A 19,669-nucleotide genomic window follows, 5' to 3' on the forward strand; every position below is an offset into this window, starting at 1 on the left:
GTCAGCTGTAGAGACGATCTATAAAGATATAGGTAGGCACCCAGTACAGGGTAGTGGCGCCTCCAAATGCTTTACAGATCTACGTCGATGTTGGTCCTAACTTAGCATCCGTACGTCTGCCTGTTCTAAATATGAATTAACGTAGCTAGCAAGCGAGGATCAAGACCCCTACCCCGTCGCTCGCCAAAACGTGTAGAGGTGAATGCCAATAGTCCATGTAAGTCTGATTCATTTATGTTGTAAAAACAAACAAACAATAACAGCCTTACTAGCAACGGCATCAACGAATGAATGTCTATAGTAATTTCAGGCAATTTCCTTGCCAATAGTGAAAGCTAGCGACTTCAAATTCATTATGCTCCTTTCTACGAGTTGTTGTTGTTATTAATTCCGTCTTGTAACTTATTTGTCCTATTATTTCAACTAAAAGAGCTGTTTTTTTTTAGTAAGATAGATAAAACTCGAATTTATCACTTTCTTTGATGTCTGTTGAAGACACTCCCACTGTTGTTACCATACGCACTGACATATGATAAATAAAATTATACCACTTTTGAAGGTATTCCCCCTAAAAAAGGTCAAACCTGTTCAAACTTTAAAAATGATTATCACAAAGGGTGTGAGGGGAGTTGTCTATTTTTAGAGTGAAATTCCTTTAAATGACAAAAGATGGCGCTATAACGGCATTGTAGCGGTCGTCATCGTGATTTGTAAAATACAAATTACCATTTATATTTAAAAAGTACTTATTCAAATTAGTTCAGCCTTAATGTGACTCCTCCATCCGGTCCAGTTGAAATTAAATCAAGAAGAACACGTCTTTGATCCATATTTAGTTTATTTTCCATCAACTTAAGCGTTTCAATGTTTCTAATTTTCCCTGTTTATTTTCATCTTGAACCAGCTGTGGTTTTCCATCACGTAAGAATTGATGTAAGAGCTGTGCCATTATGAAAATACTGGGGGGAAAAATAGAAGTAGTAATAAAGTAATCACTTGTCGTGAATTTGTTCAGTTTCATTTGGGATTGGTTGGTTAATCGTTTATCTTTTGCTGCGCCTTGTGGACAGAGGTCACCTTTTCTCACTTTCAGGCAACCTTCCAATAGGCAAAAACAGTTTGATGATAATCTGCCACTGATATTTACACTATTAAAAGAAATGATTATTAATTGGCTTCAAAGTGTCACATGGAAGTGACGACTTGGCAATCTAGGTTTTCTTTAACCTCCTGTTGGGTTTTGTAACTTTACAGGTGGTGTAAAGTCCAAAACCTAAACAGATGAGAACTTCAGCTCATTTTGTAAAATATGTGACTTTACAATAGTAAAACCATTTGTTTTTTAGGTTTGTAGCTCGCTCCTTGTTCAAAATGTCAAGTCCCAACCCTTTGGCGAGGCTGGAGCAGCGAGCCGCAGAGGCTGACCAGATCATCGAGTACCTCAAACAGCAAGTCCAGTTGCTCAAGGAGAAAGCCAGTAAATCCTTTAAAATCTACAGTATAATCAGTCATTTCATCACAGAGATGAACGCTATATTTTAACGTTCTGAGATTTTGTAATGTTCCTCTGGACGATAACAAGAGTTTCCCTTCGTCATAGATGTCCAGGCCAGCATCCGAGAGGAGAAGAAACTGCTGGTGGAAAACGCTAAGCTGAAGCAGGACATAGAAGACTTGAAAAAACAGCTGTTGGAAAAAGAGAAGAGGAGGGGAGGTAGAGTTAAATACACAGCATTGGACATTCATAATTCATTGGTTGCCATTGACATTTAACATTTAAGGGGGGGGATCATAATTTGTATGAAAGGGTTAATTTATAAATTATAATTAAAGTAGCTAGAACAGTGGGAAAGTTGTTGATCTGTTTCCTTTGTTTTAGCGTTGTAATTAGTAATATGACAAAAAGTTTGAGTGTGATTTGTGTAAAAACGGTTTTTAAAGCAGATTTGGGTTGTCTATCACTCAATGGCAGGTAATTATTTAATAATTAATAATAGTTAATTAACGATTTCTTTTTCCTGCAGTGCGTGATGTTGCTGTGCCTTCAGTGGAAGTCTCTGTGAATTCTAATGCTACACCATCTCAACCTGCTGCCCCTGCACACGCTGTCAGCTCTGCCACCAAAGTCCAGAGTCCTCCACCTAAAGATGAAGGGAATGTTAAGAAAAAGCCAGAGAAAAAAGGTGACTGACGGCAATTGTTGTTTTTGGCAGCCCTTGTCATTTTAGTCTTAGTCTTTAGGACCAAATCACTTATTAGTTTTGACCATACTACAACATTTATCTCTGAATATTTTAGTTTTAGTCAGTAAAAGAAAATCAAATATGTTTGTCTAGTTCTAGTCTAAAAACAAAAAATAAGCATTCCACTAATTTAGGATCAACATTTACAGTACACACTTATTTTACAGTAGCAGTTCAGGGTTTTTCCACTGCTCCATAAGCATAGCAGCCGCTAGGTTTCTCTTCTCTTTTTACTTATTTTTAAAGGTGCAAACCCTGTATCCTTATTTGTATGAAATTGCTCAAGTTCAATGTGTATGAACATTTCCACAATATGAGCACTAAAACATAAGTTTAGTGCTGCAACGATTAATCGATTAACTCGAGTATTCGATTACAAAAAAATATTCAAATTAAATTTTGTTGCTTCGAGTATTCGTTTGATTAAAGTGGCGTTTTAATGGTTTATTTTGAAAGTGTTTGCAATTAGTTTTATTGATGAGGGTGGATACACTGCCCTCTGGTCTGCCTCTTTTCAAATGGCTGAACCCAACTGCTCCCTGTTAAGACCAACGTAAGCTAGATTCTTGTTTGTGCTAATGTTTTTTAATGCATTCTTAATTTAGTTTATAGGTATATTTAGCCGTTTTTTGTGGGAACATGTGTCTGAAACATTTGTTAGGAGCATTGTTAAAAAAAAAAAAAAAAAAAACTTTAGCATTTTATAGCACTTAAGCTAGTCGACTTTTTCTATGTAAGTTAGCCAGTTGTTCTTTTGTTGTACATAGATCCTCATTTAAAAAAAAAAAAATACTGTTTGAGGATTAGCTCAGGTATTTAAATTTTTCATGTTCCTTATCCGATTACTCGATTATTCGAACTAACTTGTCCATCGATTAATCGACTACTAAAGTATTCGACGGCTGCAGCCCTACATAAGCTTGTAATAGGGACGTCCTGATCATACACACCTGATTTTGAGAATCGGCCGGTACAGAGTCCTGATCCGATATCAAAAAAGTTCCAAAGTTGTTACAGTACTGTATACTTTTTACAGTACTGACAAGTACAGTACCAAACTTAACGATGATTAACACATATGTGCCCTTAATCCAGTACTTCTCAAATGGTGGGGCGCGCCCCCCCAGGGGGGCGCAGAGCGATGCCAGGGGGGGCGCGAGTGACCTCGGGGAACATGCTTTTTTTTTTTTTTTGCCGTACTAGAATAAAGTGTACTTGCACATCCACTCCGTGGGTGGCAGTGGCGCTCTCATTTTCAAAGTGCGTGCAGTATTTTTGAAGTAAGCAAGAGCACACGGAAGAGACTCATGCAGAGATGGACTCACGCAGCAACCCACTGTCTTCTTCGGTTCTCACGTGTCAGGCCGAGAAGTGCCGTTTTCGGCTTGGGATCGTCACGACCACCGCCCTCACCTACGGTTCTCCCTCGGCCGCCGAGAATGCGCTTTTTTCGGGCCGTTTGCCTTTGACTTTTAATAGAGTGGGAAATGAGGAAAGACCACTGTTTACTGAGTCTAAAAATGATTATAGCGGAGAAGCCAAATCAGTTAAGACGCCACTTAAAGACATTAGACCTCAATCTCATTGATAAGCCGCTTGATTGTTTTTCAGCGAAAATGTGCCGAATATTGCCAATTGTCACAATCGTCCCGCTTTGTCAGTGTTATATCAGTAAACCAGTGAGCACTGTGGTGAATCAGCGAAAATAAAAACTTTCCTTCTGTCCAAAGACTTTTTCCCCCCCTTCTATTCAGTTTTGTTTTTTTTCGGTCAAATTTTTTGGCATGTTGTCCTGAAGAGTAAATGTTTCTAATCAATTTGAATTTGTTATTATTTACTGATTTTATTACATTTTATTTTTCAGTATCAAATGGTCAAAAATGTACCTTGAGTGTATTTTTACAGTTTGGATGTGACTTTTTTTTTTTTCTTTTTTTAACTTCAGGCAAATTGATGCGCGTTAAGTCTTTTCTGTTACAAGCAACGCAATGTTAAAAAAGTTAAACTTTATTATAAGTTGATCTATGTTACTTTTTTTCTTTAATAGAAAAAGAAGGACTCAATGTTAGGCTGAGGCGTACTTATAATAGTAATATAGACGAATGATACTATTTACAGTGGCGGCAGAGAGTTGGGGGGGGGGGGCGCGAAACATTTACGTCTTCCCTGGGGGGGCGTAACAGAAAATAATTGAGAAGCACTGCCTTAATCATAGAGCGACCGAGAACTCTCTGGCCTGATCAAAGCTACAAACCTGTCAATCATCGTTAATTTTAATAACCAAACGCTGCTGTTGACCAAGAAAAACTGTTTGGTTACACTGCTTAGCAGAAGTGTGAGTGAGAGGCTGCAGAAAAATAACACAGATGGTGAACGGTAGAGCCGAGAATATGTTCCTTGCAGAAGAAAAAAAACACAAAAAAAAAAACGATCCTTTTCACCCGGTTCCAATCGCCTGAAAAAATGGCGCGATCGGCCGAATCCCGATCACGTGATCAGAATGGGACATCCCTAGTTTGTACACGTTTTACATATAAGCTAACATGATGAAGATAGTGCAAACGAGCTAAAATATTAGACTGAACGCAACACTCCATTGACACCAAATATGTAGAACAATTTTAACCCTATTCACTCCGCACTGTACAAATGGGGACGCAGGCGTCCCCTTGATTTCTCTGGGCCATAACATCTGTTGTACTCGACTTAAAGACGTCATTTTTTTACCGCTGTATCGACGAATAGTAGCTCTTTCATTCCACACCGGATGGTAGCACTGTCGCATCGTAACTAAACGAGTTTTGCCGAGCCGAATGGAAAAAATTCATTTGAAGTTCACATCAGAGGCCCCCCATCTTGCATCCACAAAGTTTTATATGCTCTCTCTGCTCGAATAATCAATTTTGATCACAATTATATTGTAAATACTGCATCAAAACGACAAGGCAGGGGTAGAAGAAGGTGTGGAACACCAGAAGACCATCCAGTCCGTTAGTCTGGAACTCCAGACTCAGCGCTGTTCCAGCTATAGCAGGGGTGTCCAAACATTTTGCAAAGGGGGCCAGATTTTGTGTGGTAAAAATTTGGGGGGCCAACCTTGGCTTATGTCCTTTACGTAGAAACAATATATTTAAGCAAATTTTAGCAAGCCATTCTGTGTGTCACATTCGCTTTATTTTTATTTTTAATTAATAATTTCAACAATCTCGCAACTACCCTTAGTGGCGTTCTCCTTCGACTCTCGGGCTCTTGTGAAATACTGCTGCTGTAAAATTAAACTAGCTTCAAGTGGCTTCAATTTCTCGCTACGCATTTTCCCTGTAATCTTGTTGTACATGTCAGCGTGTGATGTGACAAATTTATGTCACAATGCATTTGCCATAGTGTGTACTTCCTGTGGATGTGGTATTACAGTATAAAAGGAATCTCTGTGGTGTTTCGGTGACATATATGCTGAGAAGCACACTGAATAAAAAAGTGTTGTTCCATGCAAGTCTTGGCCTTACATGTTCTTAGATTAAGGAAGTACATAACAAAAGCCGCCTCACGTTGAACTCTATAAAAACAGCGACTGTCTCTTTGCAAATGAGACAGACAGTTGTTGCGTCATTTAGTGAAGAAATAGTCCAATTTCCACCTATCCTTGACGGGTCGGCCGTCGCAGTTAACTTTCTTTTTTTTGTTGATTGAAAATTGAGTAGAAAATTGGGAGTAAAGGGTCACACGGGGTAATGTTGCTTAGAGTGCTGCTGCCTTTTAGTGGGTAAATGAGGAGCAGCATTTAGTGTGTAAGATACTTCATATGCTGGTAGCAGTACTGCTGACCAATTTATTAAGTCTGTGTGCGGGACACACGTTATTGATTTTATGACAGAGGCTAGGGGCCGGATGAAATTTGACCACGGGCCGCATTTGGCCCCCGGGCCGGACTTTGGACATGTCTGAGCTATAGAGTCTGGCAACTGTTTCGTGGATCAAATTCCCAGGGCGGAGCAAGCTACAGCAAACAGACAGCGGAGTGGACCAATTAGCAACAGGCGGACGTGACGTTGGTAAAGCGACAAGAAACTAGCGCAAGGACGTGAACATACGAGGAGAGGATAGGAACATATTCTCGGCTCTCCCATTCACCATCTGTGTTATTGTGGAGACGACTTCCGATGCGCAAGAGTGACGTTGCTTGTTAAAAACACGTCACGCAAATCAACGAATCTGATTGCACGGACGATTTTGTTCGGGCTGGAGAGGCCAATAAGGAGCTGGGTCCCAGACTCTATAGCTGGAGCAGCGGTGAGTCTGGAGTCCCGGCTACGAGTCCGTAGGAAGCGAGTAGAAGCAGTAAATTATGCAGAGTCTAACGAGTCTCCAGAAAGAGGGGACATGGACTCTGAGGAAGAGGAGTTGGATAAACAATGGCATTGATCCCTCCGAGAAAAACTGGGGATGAACAAAACCCTCCCAGATGTAGAACATCAAGTTCCATTTCATTGAAATGAATAGAAAAAGTCATTTTTCAAGTTTCATGAGAATAATGTCTATTGTTCACAAACTGTTATCAAAAAGTGCCATTTTTGGAATGCAAATTAATCCGTGCTCATTTACTCAACCTCGTTGTGCAATATGTCAAATTAAAGCAAAGATGTTACATTTTTATGATCAGTTGTCAAAACCTTTCTGAGATTTATAGTTTATCAGTAATCAAGAAATGTGTGTGATTATCCATATTTGGCATTTGAAATTCCCTAGCTTTAACTGGTTATAAACCTTTCAAAAATGTAAACATTTTGGAAAAAAGTTCATGACATGATCTTTTGATTATTTAGGAATAGAAATGTACAAAAAGGCATGTTTGAGCTGTTTTTTTTTTTAGTCTATGAATACTAATTGAAAAATCAACCCCTAATTTTACAAAAAAAATGCTGAGTGTATAGGGTTAAAATAGTCTCATTTCATGAGATGTAATCTGACAAACTTCTCAATGTTTTCATTGAGAAGAAAAGGGCCGTCAAATGTATTCGTCATCGTCATTGTTAACGAAACCTTTTGAAGTCATGACATCAACACCGACTGGTGATGTCCGTTATGTTGCATGTGGAAAGTTGTGGCTTTCATTGGCGTTAGTTTTGGTGTTACTGTCTACAAGTAATCTTTCGGCTCATTCTAAAGCAGGCAGATTTAAAATGCGCGTTTTATCTCAGAACGTTCACATTTCTCATATCAGGTGTTGATGGCTTAAATTTGGTGCCAAGGAAAACTCACATCATAAACGGGCGGTGGTTTTATTTCATTTCAAGTGTTTCTAATAAGTTTATGTTCCAAAGAAAAAGCTCCAGCTGACTTTCATCAATCTTCAGAGGTTCTCTGGGTCAGCTCATAGCATGTGAATGCTTTCTAGTTTTTCACGCGAGATGCAAGGCACATCTCTGTAGCGAGCATCGGTGGCATTCTTTCCTAAATTAGACAAAAGGAATTCTTATTTCAGTCAAATGCTGCCCTTTTTTGTTCAATCAGGTTGTATTCATCAGTGAAAACCTCTACAAACAAGCATTTCCTAGAAATCAGCCATGCACGTTTTTGGTTAAACCAGCATCAAAAAAGTAACAGATTCTTCACTAAAACGTTTCGTGATCCTCTTGACTTTGTTGTTCTTAGTTGTGCTAAAGATAGATCTCCCTTTACAAGTGCAATAATTTGTTGTAGGTTTGAATCAAGAAAATTGTGTACAACTTTCCAGGTGATGTTTGCTGACTGTTGTTGTCTTTGCGTAGAGAAAAAGCCACAGCAGGTGGCGACAGCCGGTCAGGACGACACTAAGGTGGACGTGTCTCGGCTGGACATGCGAGTTGGACGCATTGTGACGGCGGAGAAGCACCCGGACGCAGACAGTTTGTATGTGGAGCAAGTGGATGTCGGGGAAGCTCAACCCAGAACAGTGGTTAGCGGGCTCGTCAAGTACGTGCCTTTGGATCAGGTATGTGTTCACTTTGAAAAAAATAAGAAAATAGTGCTCACTACAATAGACATCTATTTAAAGTTATCATTAGCTTAACTCATTCACTGCCAGCCCAGGTCAGACAGAGTTTGGTCTATAAAGCGCACCTGAATATAAGCCGTAACGGCCAAATTTCACAAATCTTTAAAAATGTATCCACAAATATGCCGTACTAGAGACCCGATCGATCTGCATCCGATCACGTCATTTTCAAAGTATCGGACATAAAAAAAAATATCGGACATGCCATTTTTTAATTTTTTTTTTTTAATTAAATGGTTTTCTAATTGTATTTCACGTTACAGACATAATATGTTACACTCATCCAGAGTCTTTAGTTTAGGCTTAAGGTAGGGTTGTCAAATTTATCCCGTTAACGGCGGTAATTAATTAAAAAAAAAAAATTATCACGTTAATATATTTAATGCAATTAACACATGCGCTGCACGACCCACTCACGCATTGTTGCGTTCAGTCTGTAATGGCGCTGTTTTACCTATATATAGAGCTAAAAGGCACTGTAAAATGAGTAGAGTGAATTTTGGCAGCCTTCGGAGCCTTTTTTTAATTGGCTAAAGCCTTACAATCCCTCTCCCTACGATTAGAAATATCGTGGGAAACAATGTGGGGAAGAAAGGTAGTAATTGATCTTTTCCTTAACACCCTATGTTATTTCCCAACGCAGAGAAGATATATCATTTGGTACCACTACGCACAGTCATGGTTGCACTTCCCATCATGCATTTGGGCAGAACAGTTAAATGGCTACAGTATCATTTACTGAAAGCTCAACAAATACACTAGATGGCAATATTTAGTCACAATATACAAAGTCACATTTATCCTTTAAGAAATACAAGTCTTTCTATCCGTGGATCCCTCTCACAGAAAGAATGTTAATAATGTAAATGCCATCTTGAGGATTTATTGTCATAATAAACAAATAAAGTACCTATGTAGTGCATGTTGAATGTATATATTCGTCCGAGGTTTATTCATTTTTTTCTTAATGCATTGCTAAAATGTATATGATCGGGGGAAATTATCGGGAATGATTGGAATTGAATCAGGAGCAAAAAAAAAAAAGCAATCGGATAGGGAAATATCGGGATCGGCAGATACTCAAACTAAAACGATCGGGATCGGATCGGGAGCAAAAAAACATGATCACAACAACCCTATGCCGTACCTGACTATAGGCCGCAGGTGTCCTTATCTTAACATTGGATATTTACATAAATAGGGGTCCCCAAACCGGCCCGCGGGCTTGACACGGCCCGCCTCCTCATTTGGTCCGGCCACTTGAACAATTTTTATTTTATTTTATTTATTTTTTCAATAGTCTTATTTATTTCCTGACTTTTTTCTGTGAAGAACCCAGAGAGGGTTATTTGGTTATTATCTATTTAATTAATCGTGTTATTATATTATATTATTATTATTTTATTTACTTTTGTTCCGTGAATAATCCAGAAAGGGTAATTTGATTGTGGCTTTCTGAAAACCAATAAATGTTTACATTTAGGCACTCCTGCAATCGTCACACTTTTTCTGTTACAAACTGACCCGCCCCCTCATCAGAGAAGGGAACAGTTATGGGGCCCTCACAGGAAAAGGTTGGGGGACCCCTGACATAGATGTCAGACCAGGGGTTAATTTATGCCGGATCCTGCCGGAACAAGATCAGGTACCTCTTGATTTTGGCCTCCATATGTTCCAGGACTTATTTGGGCTGACCCGGCAACTCTCGTGTATAGAAAATAATAATAATATAAAAAACGTTTTTAAAAAATGTACAAAATAAAATAATAATATGCATAAATTCATTTACAGAACAAATCCCAATAATTGCATGTTGTTTAAAAAAAATTTAACGTCATTTGAAAGAGTCAGAGATTTGTTGATGCACTGAAAAGCTGGACCAACAAATCTTGCGCCTGACATTAAAAAAAAAAAAAAAAAAAAATGGAAATGGAAATTTGTGGCATCTGGAGAGCAAGCAGATTGCTGACTGTGTACTGTAAGTCCCACCTGTGGTTATGTGGGCAGTTGCCCGTGCTGTGCAGAGTATAGCCTAAATAATTGTAAATTGTTGTCATAACATTTATACTTGGGTTGTTCCGATCATGTTTTTTTGCTCCCGATTGTTTTAGTTTGAGTATCTGCCAATCCCGATATTTCCCAATCCGATTGCTTTTTTTTCTTTTTTTTTTTTCTCCCGATTCAATTCCAATCATTCCTGATAATTTTTCCCGATCATATACATTTTGGCAATGCATTAAGAAAAAAATGAATAAAACTGGGACGAATATATACATTCAACATACAGTACATAAGTACTGTATTTGTTTGTTATGACAATAAATCCTTAAGATGGCATTTACATTATTAACATTCTTTCTGTGAGAGGGATCCACGGATAGAGAATTGTGACTTTGTATATTGTGACTAAATATTGCCATCTAGTGTATTTGTTGAGCTTTCAGTAAATGATACTGTAGCCATGCCCAAATGCATGATTGGAAGTGGAACCATGACTGTGCGTAGTGCTACCAATTGATATATCTTCTCTGCGATGGGAAATAACAAAGGTGTTAAGAAAAAGATCAAATGCTACCTTGCTTCCCCACGTTGCTTCCCATGATATTTCTAATCGTAGGGAGAGAGATTGTAAGGCTTTAGCCAATTAAAAAAAGGTTCCAAAGGCTGCCAAATTTCACTCTACCCATTTTACGCTGCCTTTTATCTCTCTATATAGATAAAACGACGCCATTCCAGATTGAGCGCGACAATGCGTGAGTGGGTCGTGCAACGCATGCATTAATTGCGTTGAATGTTTTAACGTGATACATTTTTTTAAAAATTAATTACCGCCGGTATCGCTATAAATTTGATAACCCTACCTTAAACCTAAACTGAAGACTCTGGATGATTGTAACATTTTATGTCTGTTACGTTAAATACAATTAGAAAACCATTTAATTAAAAAAATATATATATTAAAAAAAGGCATGGCCGATATTTTTTTGCGGATTCCGATACTTTGAAAATGACGTGATCGGACCCGATCGATCAGGACATCTCTAATTTATACCATAGATATTATCTGAAATTGAGGCATGTAAGTCCCACAGCATGGCAAGTGGGCATTTACGTGTTGTTTTCAGCAATATTTTCTGCGTATGTTTCGGGACCTGTGCCTGTCTCTTCATCCCTGCGCTGTCAAATGTACTTTGCGTTCCGGCACCTTATGATTCACAAATTAAGCACTGTGACCGAAATATTTCATTGATCAAAAATATATTTTTTAACCAGATAAACACTCATCAAAATCACCAGCACGTGTTGTCTGAATGCTTAAAAACTGACTTTAAAAACCAGGTCACTACATTTGCAACGATATTTACCTTGCCTTCTAAACTTGAAGTGGATGAAATCCTCCTAAAAACTGTTAACTGCATACCGTGGCAATAAAGTCCTCCGAGGGACAGTTGGAAAGGGCTTATCAACGCTAGTATTGCGTTCCCTTGTCGTAGCAAATAGTGGATACCCATGCATTTAAAATTGTTCTTTTGTAGCAGCATATAGTATCAGATGGAGCCATATTCATCTATAAAATCCTGAGTTTTTGAGTAAGCTTTATCAGTGCCAGTGTAGTGGTTGACTGCTATGTCATGGCATTTGGAAAGGTATTTTTAATTTTAACAAGAAAATATGAAGCTCGCTTGCTAAAAAAAAAAAAAAAAAAAAAAAAAAATAATCCATAAATAAGGCTGCAGGGTAGAAACAGCGGGAAAAAAGTAGCGGCTTATAGTTTGAAAAATACGGTATGTGTTGTGGAAGTTAGTAAAAAAAGGAAATTGATATTGAAAACGCCTATTGATGGCAACAGACATCAAATTCATTTTAACTTGGAGATCGATCGCTTCCACCCCCTCCAAGAGAGGCCATAGAGTTGAGCTATGTGATGTCACAAAACAAAACCAAAAAAAAAATTTCCAGAGCAAATTAAACATGGTTCAACTCCTATTTGAATTTGTCATTCTTTTTTCCCTCCAATTTATAACAATTTGTCTTTTTTTTTTTTTTTATCAGGGTAATTTTATTTGGAATTATTTTTTGTATTACTCACTGCTTTTTCTGTATGTTTTTTTAAGGTATTTTTTCCTTTAAATTATTTATTTTATTTAAAATTATTATGTATTTTTTTGTGTCTTCACAAAATGTGTGCATGAAAATGTGTTGATTCCTGTCGTATATGAATGTAAAAAAATTTTTGTTTTAAATCATAATTCGTACATTAAGGGGTTGACATTTTCACTTTCTCTATCTTGGGGAAAAATGAACGGTAACAATGTGTTTCTCTCTATTACCGGTACAGATGCAGAACCGCATGGCAATTCTACTATGTAACCTAAAACCTGCCAAGATGAGAGGGGTGACGTCCCAGGCCATGGTTATGTGCGCCAGCTCGCCAGAGAAGGTGGAAATCCTTGATCCTCCAAGCGGTGCCGTGCCAGGGGATCGAGTCACTTTCCAGGGCTTTCCAGGTACTTTTTCTTCCTTACGGAATTTTCCGTCAGTGAGGGCTTTCAGAGACAACATGACAAATTTGTTTTTCAAATCCTGTGACGTTAATCTGAGGGGAAGATTTACAGTCTGTTGGGGTCAAGTGAGCGTCTTTTAAGTGGGATGCAAACATGCACAGCAGAGGGCAGTGATGGACAAAATGGCAGCCCCCTGAAATGAATGAAATAATTTATATTTAAACTAGGGCTGTCAAAATTATTGCGTTAACGGTCAGTAATTAATTTTTTTAATTAATCACGTTAAAATATTTGACGCAATTAACGCACATGCCCCGCTCAAACAGATTAAAATGACAGCAGAGTGTAATGTCTGCTTGTTACTTGTTTTTTGGTGTTTGGCGCCTTCTGCTGGCGCTTGGGTCCAACTGATTTTATGTGTAATTATTGACATCAACAATGGCGAGCTATTAGTTTATTTTTTGATTGAAAATTTTACTAATTTTAATCAAACGAAAACGTTAAGAGGGGTTTTAATATACAATTTCTATAACTTGTACTAACATTTATCTTTTAAGAACTACAAGTCTTTCTATCCATGAATCGCTTTAAGAGAATGTTGATAATGTTAATGCCATCTTGTTGATTTATTTTTATGATAAACTAATACAGTACTTAGTACCGTATGTTGAATGTATATACAGTGGGGAGAACAAGTATTTGATACACTGCTACTGCCAGCAGTGTATCAAATACTTGTTCTCCCCACTGTATCAGTCTTGTGTCTTATCTTTCCAGTCCAACAATATTTTACAGAAAAATATGGCATATTTTATAGATGGTTTGAAATGTGATTAATTACGATTAATTCATTTTTAAGCTGTAATTAACTCGATTAAAAAATTTAATCATTTGACAGCCCTAATTTAAACGCATGAACGCATTGTCAACCAAAATACTGTGTTTTGACTAAAACTGAAAAATTCTCTTGGTAAAAAATGTTTCATGGAAATCATTCACTGCCATTGATTGTGGTAGACGTCAAATCCATTTGAACTGGAATGGCTGGCAATGTATGAGCATGATTCGGTTTGTCACAGCAGCCAATCAGAGTTGACCTTTAATGTTATGTGATATGTATTAGGGATGTCATCGATCCGATTACATGATCGGAAATCGGGCTCGATTATGTCACTTTCAGAGGATTGGAATTGAGTAAAAAAAAATCGTGTTTTTAAAATATTTATTTCTAAATTTTAAGTATTAACTCATTGACTTACAATGACAGCGATAGACGTCCAATCCAAATTGACGGGGAAGGCTGACAGCGATCATTCAACATGATCACTCAATGTCAGCCTTCCTAGTTGAAATTGAAATGGATTTGTTGTCTAGAACTGTCAATGGCAGTGAATGTAATAAAGGCTAAGAGTGACAAAATTATCCAGAGGTATCAGGATTTTGCAAAACATAAAAGCCAATACAGTGGTACCTTTACATACAAATTTAATCCGTTACAGGACCTGGTTTGTAAGTCGAAATGGTCGTATGTCGAGCGGGATTTTCTCATAAGAATGCATTATAATTTGATTAATTGGTTCCACAGCCTAAAAACCTATGCTAAATCTTTAATAAATACTGCAGGTACAATTACAAATACCAATCACACATAAAACAAATATACTATAAATACAAATCAGAATAATAATATAATAATAATAATGTAGCAAATCGGGTTCTAATGTGTTGGTTGTGTTTTGTATGCTGTTCCTAAACGCACAGTGTGTGTCTGACACAAATGTGAGAGAGGTACGTTAGAGTGGGAAGCTTTTACTTTCTCTCTTCATGTTGTTGGGGTTGACTACGGCAGACAGCAGTGGCACAAGTTCTGAAATGCATAATTAAAAACCTGACGAAGCTGGCAACTTCCTTGCCCATGTTACAATAATAATAATAATGATGATGATAATAATAATGAGAGTCGTCCTCGATAGTAGACATATTCCGGCCGTATTGTTGAGCAAGTTCACTGAATCGCACAATACGCTTGTATTTTCTATCATTTCCTTCTTAATTTCAATGGTAAGCGTAAACTTTTTCCTGTTTTTTTTTCACCACCTGAACTAACCTTCTTGGGAGCCATGTTGAGTTCTCTCACAAGAAAATCCGCCGTGCGTCTGTCTTGTGGAAAAACAATGAAATTGCGACACGGTCATAAATCGTCGTATTTCGACCATGTCATTATAAGTTGAGACAAATGACGAGTCGAATTTTACATCGGATGTCGAAAGGATCACATGTCGAGGTACCACTGTTTTATACACAGCACTATTTACACTACTGAAATACCGTGATCACACATTTTTTGCGGTTAATGGGGATTAGAGCCTGCCACGATAAGTGAAAAACCGCGAAGAACTTAAAAGTTTTAAACATGTTACTGTCCCACCGAAATATTTTGAAACAAGAATAAAGTACAAAAATGCTTGTCTTCAGAGCTGAAACGAATACTCGAGTAACTCAAGTTTAAAAACTGATCCGAGTAATTTTATTCGCCTCGAGGAGGTGTTTCATTTATCCAGCTCTGAGCATCATGTTTTGCCCAGACTACTTTTAATGCTAGACACCGCGTTGACGTCACGTCTGTAGAGGAAGAAGCAATAATACCTGATTGCAGCCGACAGCCGCTACAAACTATGCCAGAGTTGCTACAAACTACGCCCGCATGATGCTACGTTGGTAGCAGGTAGCGTCTGATGCGTCTCATAGATATCACATTTATATGGAACTAGATGCGAAATGACAAAGTCAGCGGCGTTAGTAAACAGCCGCCATCTGAAAGCAGTAGACTTCTCAGCACTAATAAATAAGATTAACGTTACTGTACCTTGCTAACGTAATGTTAGCCCTGCGGAGGGCTCGGTTTCTATTAATTATGACTATTGTCCATGCGTGGCTCACGTGTCTTACATACAGGCTTTATTTAATCTGTAAAAACACAGTGCTGTAGAGTGATAAGGGTGTAAAATAAAAACACAATAAAGCTAATTGTCAATTTTAGCTCAGTAGTCATTGCTGGATAAAACACCAAGTAGCACTGGTGCCTAATGTGCTCCAATACTGCAGGTATCATACATTTATTTTGAACACTGCAAAAACTCAAATCCTATCAGGACTTACAATTTAGACTAATTTAAAACTTAACTAGAACTTAAAGATAGCTTGACACAAATGAAAATTCAATTGAAACACATGGGAAAAACACCTTACTTTTACATGATGTGTGTTATCAAGCGTAATGACATTTTAGGTAAGAAATGTATATATATTTTATAAGATCTAGAAGTTTTTGGAGTGAAACCGTTAATTACATTTTTAGGTAAGAAATAAGATTTTTTTAAAAAATTTTATAAGATCTAGAAGTTTATTGAATGAAAGCTGTGATTTTTTTTTTTTTTTTTTTCTAGTCACATCTGAGATGCAATTGTAGGCAATTGTAGGATGTCCATCACAAATAGACATTGTCTGAAAATGGTTCAGTATTAGGTGAAATGTCTTGTTTTCTCATGTATATTTATAATTGCTCTTTACTAGTGATGCACGATAATGCATTTTTCAACCGATACCGATAACCGATAATTTCCTCCTCATTCCAACCGATAACCGATAATGTCAAGCCGATAATTCTATTAAAAGATTTATGTAAAATTTTAAAGTATACACAAAAGAAAATATTACTGTGCAAAAATATAATTTATTGCTCTTTTTTTTTCAACACAATGTATGAACAAGTCGTCAATTCAAACATCTAAATAATGACAGATTGTCTGACATTGTGTAATGGTAAACCTTTGGCAACAATTACTTACAGAGTAAATACCTAAATTGCACAAAAATGCGTTTAAAAGTAAGCCATTCCTAACATATATAACATTAATCCGCTGCAAAACACACCTCCTTAAAACTAGTCAGTTTTAAGTGTAAATCTATTGGCAATAAGTGAAATTATCTGCCATCGCTTCAACTGTATTTCTCTCAGATTTCTTGGAAGAAAAATAGCTAGCTGAAAATAATCTTAACAGCCTTGTTTTAAGCAATACATTATTATACTTAATCCTAAAAATAAAAAAAAAATTGAAGAAGGAAAGATTTTGAATAATATTTGTGGCTACAGAATATTGATTTAAGAATTTGATTATCTACTGTGACTGTAATTGAGCAAAGAAATAAGTTAAATAATTTGAAAAGTGATTGCTAATGTTATATGCTTTGTTGCACACTGTGAAAATGATTACCTCAAAAGAGCGAGATGTCATGTACCCATTCTGCAGCGCTTTGTTTACATTTGCGGCTTTCACGACATTTGCGTTACAGCAGCTAAACTGCTACACGGCAGTACTATTTGGACGGAGTTGGCGCTCGCATCCGTGTGCGTGTTGTTTTGTGCCTGAGTTTTATTAAGCCGAAAATAAAGGCAGCGTTACAAAGTCATCTGACCGCTCGTCATTTCACATTCTGAATGCATTATTGACTGGCTGACTTCGTTTTCTCCATGTTTAAATGATCTTATAACCACTGTGCCGTCATGATAAGCTTGCTTACCGGACATCACTTTTTCATGAAGAATGGTGGTCGTATAAACTGCATTATTTCTTTTATCCAGGGCTTTGGTTCTCGTGTCATTAAGGTTAAAAAAAAAAACTGTCTCGTCTCGGCGGCAGCTACATTCGTACCGGATAATCCGCCCGCCCGCCCCGGCCGGTTCGCCACGGCGTATTCGGGTCCTGGCTCTGCTCGCACGCCGTGGGGGCTCGAGAAACCGGGGTGTTCGCCGGAGGTCCAGAGGCCGGGGAACCGGGCTCGGCCCGCCCCGCCTATGGCGAGGCGGCGGCGGCCTGCCGGACTGGCCAAAGCGGCGGGCTCCGTCGGAATTTACCACCCGCCTTGGGCTGCATTCCCAAACAGCCCGACTCTGTATCGTCACAAGCCCTGTAGTTTAGCTTAGTGTTTACAATAGCTTTAGCATTCCTGCTAGCAGCAACCTCGTATATGTTCCAAAATTCTTTGTGATGCAGTTTTAAATGGCTGCTGGGTTAGTGGTTTTGAATGAGGACGCGTTCTTTCTGCCTCGTGGAACTTGTACGGTACATGTTTCGCAGATGGCGAGAGCGTCGTTTTTTTAGTAACAGCCGCCATAATACTCAACTACTTCTTGTCTTGTAACTCCGCCTCCTCAACCCCTCCTCCCTCAGGGGCTTCAGAGAGGGGAGGGGTTGAGAAGGCGGCGTGCTGAATTCTTCGGTTGAGCACATTTGGAGGCAAAATCAAGTATATAATTATCGGATTGCATTATCGGTTGAATTTTTTTATTATCTGGATTATCTGTGTGACGTCATAATTGCCATTATCGGCCGATAATTATCGGTGACCGATATTATCGTGTATCTTTACTCTTTACCTAAAAAAAAACAAAATAAAAATGTTATCTGATTAGTCGATTAATCGATAGCATTTTCAGTCGAATACTCGATTACTAAAATATTCGATAGCTGCAGCCCTAATTGTCTTTATTATATGCTTTGAGTCCACTCAAATCTGCTCAACCTTCACACAATGAGTTGCCACGGCAACTATTTAACACGTTAAACGATGATTGACGCATGCGGCACTTTTAAGCTTCGGCTTCCAAGCATCTTTGGCAAAATCAGACATTAAACATCTGTCAATCCTCGGTAACTTTAATAAGCAACTCTAGTGCGCTGCCTGACGAACAAAGAGCAGGGAGAGTGAGGAAGGGAGCGTGAGACTATGCGATCGACTTTTGACCGCCCATCTGTATTTTAATTAAAAAAAAAAAAAAAAATCCGCGATAGACTGAAGGCGCAAAGTTTGAAGCGCGAAGTAGCGAGTAATCACTGTAAACTTAAAAAACATAAGAAATTTCCAGCAACAGCGAAAATTATAACCAAGATAGCTTAATTTGTCACATTAGATGACCAACATTATTTTTTAATCATGTAAAGCAAAACATACTGTACTCGTATAGAATATTTTACTCTTACCTAAAATTTTGGGATAACCTTGTTGAAATTGGTTGAAAAAACACATTTGGATATATAATATTGGAAAATATGTGATCAGAAACATATTTCAAATGGTAACTGATTGCCTGCCAGAATTCACTGTGTGGTCACCATGCATGGCAACCAACAAGGACTGCTTTCCCACTAGGCTGTTTTGGATCAGGGCTGTTTTGCAAAGGGTACAAAATATTTTTTCAATTATGTTCCCCATTCCTCTCACCAAATCCATTGTATCCTCATGTTTTGAATTTCTCAACTAATTGTTAAGAACGCTAACATGTCAGCTGTCATTAGAACTGTGACTGCTGCTACTGCAGTGTAACCATCGTTGACGTTTCTAGGTGAACCCGACAAAGAGCTGAACCCCAAAAAGAAAGTGTGGGAACAGATTCAGCCGGACCTGCGCACAGACGACCAGTGTGTGGCGACCTACAAAGGGGCGCCGTTCGAAGTGGCCGGCAAGGGAGTGTGTCGGGCACAGACCATGAGCAACAGCGGTATAAAATAAAAGATGAGCCTTTCCAACGGAAGTGAAAAAGAATTTGAAGGGCTTCAATAAAATTTTGGTCATCTTCCTTACGTGAGTCGTAATGTTTATTTTCCCTGAAAAGACAGGCTATATGATTATGTACAGCATGAGATGTAGCCATGGTGGTTATTGGGTGTTGAACTGGTTGCCAACCAATCTGAGGGCACAAATAAAACAAAAACAGTACTACTATTCTTCAGTTAGCTGTACCAGCATATTTTTGAGTTGGTTAACTCCACAAAGGGAAGCGAGATGTCCAAACTCGACATTGTTTTCACTGTTCTACAGTCAAAGAT

At 38.2% G+C, this 19,669-nt stretch overlaps 1 protein-coding gene across 1 annotated transcript; it reads left to right on the forward strand.

Annotated features, from left to right (window-relative positions):
* Positions 1 to 82: 82 nt before the first annotated feature.
* Positions 83 to 19,669, forward strand: aimp1a (aminoacyl tRNA synthetase complex interacting multifunctional protein 1a). Its single transcript, XM_057844621.1, has 7 exons — positions 83 to 217; positions 1,347 to 1,477; positions 1,601 to 1,714; positions 2,025 to 2,183; positions 8,012 to 8,214; positions 12,617 to 12,785; positions 19,186 to 19,669. Coding segments are annotated over exons 1-7 (945 nt in total). The 5' UTR covers positions 83 to 215; the 3' UTR covers positions 19,353 to 19,669.

This window comes from Corythoichthys intestinalis, chromosome 8, assembly GCF_030265065.1.
Source record: "Corythoichthys intestinalis isolate RoL2023-P3 chromosome 8, ASM3026506v1, whole genome shotgun sequence".
Taxonomy (NCBI): Eukaryota; Metazoa; Chordata; class Actinopteri; order Syngnathiformes; family Syngnathidae; genus Corythoichthys; species Corythoichthys intestinalis.